We start from the raw sequence: 4,916 nt of genomic DNA, 5'->3' as shown, positions 1-4,916 counted from the left end.
CCCACACACTCTCATGTTTCTGCCCCGGGCTGGACAAGCCACAGCACCTGCTCTCTGGCCAAAAAGCTGTCCAAGAAATTGTCCTCAGATGAGCTGGACAGCACATTTGTCAAGGGGCAGCTGGTGGTGAAGGCAAGGAGGCAGAAGTCTCCTGCATTATGTGGGGCTGCGCCTTCTCTACTGAACTTGAACTGCAACCTCAACTCTGTAAGGACTAAGGCTGGGGTGAAGTGAACCAGGCATGAAAAGGAAAAAATTCTATGTTTCATGCCCAGCTGGTCCAAAACTGACACGTGCACTGCAGTCAGCACAGACCTGCTGCCGAAGTTGCAGATCTGCTGTTTTATGAGGAGAAAGCAGGCATTACTCTAGAAAACTCACATTTTGGCCTTGAAGTGAAAGGATCTCAAAGAAATAAGGGTTTCGTGTTTCTGCATTACCTTTATGGTCATGGAACGTGATGATAGCTGCATCTTCCTCCGGCAGCTGCTGGACATTCACCACTTGTGCCCCTCCATTCTTCTTATTTTCAAAGTAGACGGTTATATAGTCACTGGGTGTGTCAGGGGGTACATTTTCAGCCCTAACGCTTGTTGTTAGCGCAAGGCACCGTGCAGTAATGTTTTGTTGTCTTGCTCTGTGGTGTTGATTAAGCTTTTCAGCAAACTCTCCTGCAGCTAGAAAGAGAAGAAAGCAAAAAAAAAAAAACCCAGATCAAACTAGTAGCTCGCTTTTCTACTCTGATGTTGGTAGACTGACGTTACTGCACTGACCAAAGCACTGTATTACAAAGCATCTTTCAACTCTGAGGTGCCCACAAAGCCACTTCTTGCCACATACTCCGCATCTGTCACATAGTATTCGCCACATGGCTGATCACAATTGCTGACTACAACCACCGTAGCGAGAGATTGTCACTGGTTTTCCTACTGAGTAGCCCTGGATCTCTCTAGCCCCAAAATAAAATAAGAACGAGTTCATTTTTGGGATATGGCTTCATACACAACTAATCGGTCACAATAAACATGTTCTATTTTTGGCTATTTTCCCCCTCTTGTCATCACAGTAAAATACAGCCCAGTCACTTTTACGTCTGTCAGGCAAACACACAATTAAGTTTAAGTATCTACTTTTTCCCTAAAGGCTACACCAAAAATTTGGGACCAGACCATGATATGAAGGGCAAATAATGTCAGACTTCTAAAGCAGAAAACCCTGTGCCCTCTCAGAGATTAAAAACTTATTTGGTGTAGTTACACCATGGACTAATCCCTTCACAACCTTAAGATTTATGAGCAGCTTCATTCTCATGTATTACCAGTAACACTATTCCCACAATGCTGATTTGAAGTGGCATCTGATGTGGTTTTCAGCATATTCTGCCTTCTGAAGAGGTTTACGGGTTTTTCACACAGAAGACAGAATTCTCTCTTCTTTCCTGCCCCACCTCCTCTCCCAGAGTCAAGGACACGTAAGATCACTTTGTCCCTAAAAGGACTCAAGTGCAGCAGCACTCAAAGAACCCTGGAAGCAGTCCACTGCTGTCGGTTTAACTCAGTTCTCCTGGTGATGCAGTGCTGTGACCTCTACAACATCAGCTACGGCATCGGCTTACGCGGTTTCTGAATCTGGCCTCACCATACCACTTACTGCTCCCCATGTCCTGGATGGAATTTGTTATTGGGGTCAACCATAAGCCAACCAGGAAGCCTCCAACCACTCCCTGGTGCTTAGGCTCCCTCACACACACAAGTAGCTAGTAGGAAAGGTCCACAGCGCTGACTCCTCCTTACCAATATCTCCAGTAAAAGTAACTACAGCAGCACGTATTTCAGGTATCATTTCCACACTGAAGTCACCATCATCCTCTGACAAGCCACTGATGATCTCTACCAGCATAATTAACATGCAATCTTTTACTGTCTCCTGCACGTTTTCAAGCAAAACCATGGTGGAGGGCAGGGATTCTGGAGAGTCCTCCTTTTGGCACGGCTCCTGGAGAGTCTCCACTTGCCACGGCTTCACCAACAGATCAATTTTCTTCACCGAGTGATGCTTCCTTTGCAGAACTTCTTGGGCATCTAGTTCCAGAGGGAAACAAACAGAGATGTGATCTTCCCTCGCTATCCCACCACAGCAGAGCAACACATGAAATTACACTCTACTTCAAAAACCTGGCCAGATGTATTTTCTCACGTCACAGAAGAAACAGAAATAAGGCAAAACTACCTCACAAGGGAGGGTCAGGATAAAAGTCACTCTCTGATCAAGATGCCCCCAGTTTCCCCAAAGGAAAAAGTTACTTTTTGAGGTAAGTGCTACCTCCTTTCCACCACTCTCAAGTTCAAGAAACTGTTCTCCAGATCAGTAACATCTAATAAACAGCAAATAAGAAAATGGTTTTCCAACCTGCTTATTTTGTGTATTTAACAAATATCCAACCACTATTTGACCATGTTAAATGTATAACTATCTCTCCTGCATAAAGCACTTGCTTTTTTGGCATACATCTGTCAGACACTAAGAAGTAGCCAACTGCACTTCAGTAGAGAGGAAAACAACAGATAAATTGAAGCTATTTTAAAATAAGTCTCTCCATAGAGGTGAGCATTCACGTCGCTGTCTTACAAATACATAACATTTTCTTCTTTTCCTCAGTCTCCAAAACCCCCAAGGTATGATCCTACCTTCTTCATCCTGAAAGGTGATGATCATTTGCTGATCCTTTGTGACGAAGGACTCGATGGCCCCCCCGCCAGACTTCTTTTTATTTTCAAAGTACATTTCCAGAATCTCATCTTCTATTTCCTCCCCGGAGGCAGTGGTTACTACAACAGACTTCCCAGAGGTTGCTTTTTCCACTTCCAGTTTCTCACATGATTCTGCAATGAAAGATCACACCCTAATGCCCTTAGGTGGAAGTTAAGAATAAAACAAGCCTGCTATCTTCCAAGCTTTCACACCACTATTTATTCAGATCACAGTAAGATCAGGGAAAAGAACAAGCAAATAGACAGTGAGCTTCTGTTCATCACCAGGCAAGCACAGCAGAAGTCATGGCTATGAAAGCTTCTTCACAAATCCACCATGAGGTAGCCATCGCTCTTCTCTCTGTGGTTTGCCATGAGTCTACACGTGCTGGCTGCCACAGGAGCTCCAGTGTACCTGCAGTACACAGCTCCTGATGGTGTATCACAGGTCACCTCGACAGGGCTGGTGGCAGCAGGGAAGGTCTGAGTAGGGATAGCCACACCCAGAACACAGGTCAGCATCCACTGCACACTGACCTGAGGAACTGAGCTGTCTGAGGCAGCCAGTGAAGCGGAGAGCTTCCTCAAGGGACTCATACAAAGAAAAAAAATGTCTTCATTTTAGACTGAGGTCATAATTTCTACACTACATCACACAAACACAAGCCACTCACGTGACCAGGGCACTACTGCAGCATAAAGGTCAATAAAAACCAGTGAAGAAAGAATCCCCTGGCCTCTCCTTGGTAAGTGGCACACTTACCTGCCTTCTCCTGTGGAGTGGACACAGAAGTCTCCTTATTCTGGCAGGTAAGAAGAGACACATGGGGCTCATTAACTAGAGAGAAATGACAGTGATTTCTCAGTTACTGGGTATTTCAAGAAGAAAAAGGTCACACTCTTGTAGACCCAGAAGCTAACACAGCTCGAATTTAGTTTTGTTTGACACCTACACTGTTTTGTTTGACAGTATCACGGACTTCCATGTACTCCCTTTTGTCAAATCATATGTTGAATGTGGTTACAGAAACCCTCTTTAAGCTCAAAAAAAAGCCTCAGGCCTAACATCAAAAATCAAACTAGCACACGGTCATGCTGGGCAGAGTACTGTGAACAAGGTCCTCCCCTGCATTCAGCACCACCCTCACACAAAACCTCTGCTGTTGAACAAGAGATCTGTTGTCTTTGGGAATGCCTTTTGGGTTTGGGAACACTGGCTTGTTTTTGAGGGGGTAGGGGGGAAGGAGAAGTGACCATGTGGTAACCCACCACGTGGTCACCCAGGTAACTGAGAAGGCGGCTGGGGACCATGCTGGTAGAGGCATTTCCCTTTGGCCCACGGCAAGCTGGCAGGCTGAAACACTGCCATCCTCAGAAAGAAAACGGATGGGATGCAGAGAGCCAGGCAGAGCCCCACATCGCAGAGATCCTGTAAGAGGCCCTGACTCTGAGGAAGGGCAGCACTGGGTCAGTTCAGCACTGCGAGAACCAATCCTGGCTGAAGACACCACATGAGCTGGGGACATTCATGGAGAACTGTCTCCTGTGGGAAGGACACCACCTGGGTGCAAGGAACTGTGCAGAGTGTTTCCCATGAAGAAGAGCAAGCGGCAGGAAAGCATGGAGAGGGCTAAGACTGACTGCACCCCCCCATCCTGTGTTCCCCTCCACCTCCAGCGCTGAGTCAGGAGCAAGGTTAGTAAAGCTGAGCCTGGGAAAAAGGGAGGGGTGGGGTGAAGATGGATTTAAGACCTTGTTCTCTTTCTGTCCTACTCCAATTAGTGATTTGGTTGTGGTTTTGTTGTTTGAATTCAATCGATTTTGTTTCCCCTAGTTAAGCCTGGCTTTTGCCCGTGGCTGTGAAGTGGTGAGTGAGCCCTCCCTTGTCTCAGCCCTTGAAGTCCTGTGTTCTATTTCCTCCAACTGGAGGGATAGACCGACTGCAACTGCATGGAGCCAAACCACGACAGACATCTCCACCTCCTAGTTTAAAACAGTAAGAACACAGTGAAATTGGAAGCCAAAGGATAGCAGTACTATCTGCCGGACTGATTTTCTAGTCTGGACTCTCCATCTTCACCTCACATCCTCACCCACGGTCTCCACCCTCATCTGCACAAAAAACTTGCACGTAGAGATAAGCGGACTAGGTATGATGGGCAAACT

At 46.3% G+C, this 4,916-nt stretch overlaps 1 protein-coding gene across 1 annotated transcript in view; it reads right to left on the bottom strand.

Annotated features, from left to right (window-relative positions):
* LOC104492658 (poly [ADP-ribose] polymerase 14-like) overlaps nucleotides 1–2,784 on the bottom strand; it is a 15,570-nt gene extending 12,786 nt beyond the window's left edge. The window contains exons 1-3 of the mRNA XM_010135240.1: nucleotides 2,688–2,784; nucleotides 1,794–2,081; nucleotides 441–677 (exon numbers count right to left, since the gene is read on the bottom strand). Coding sequence (XP_010133542.1) covers nucleotides 441–677; nucleotides 1,794–2,081; nucleotides 2,688–2,784 — 622 coding nt within the window. The remainder of the gene's footprint in view (nucleotides 1–440; nucleotides 678–1,793; nucleotides 2,082–2,687) is intronic.
* Nucleotides 2,785–4,916: the final 2,132 nt, after the last annotated feature.

This window comes from Buceros rhinoceros, unplaced genomic scaffold (assembly GCF_000710305.1).
Source record: "Buceros rhinoceros silvestris isolate BGI_N320 unplaced genomic scaffold, ASM71030v1 scaffold33654, whole genome shotgun sequence".
Taxonomy (NCBI): domain Eukaryota; kingdom Metazoa; phylum Chordata; class Aves; order Bucerotiformes; family Bucerotidae; genus Buceros; species Buceros rhinoceros.
Note: the sequence above shows the minus strand (reverse complement) of the source record. Positions and strands in the feature narration are given on the sequence as shown.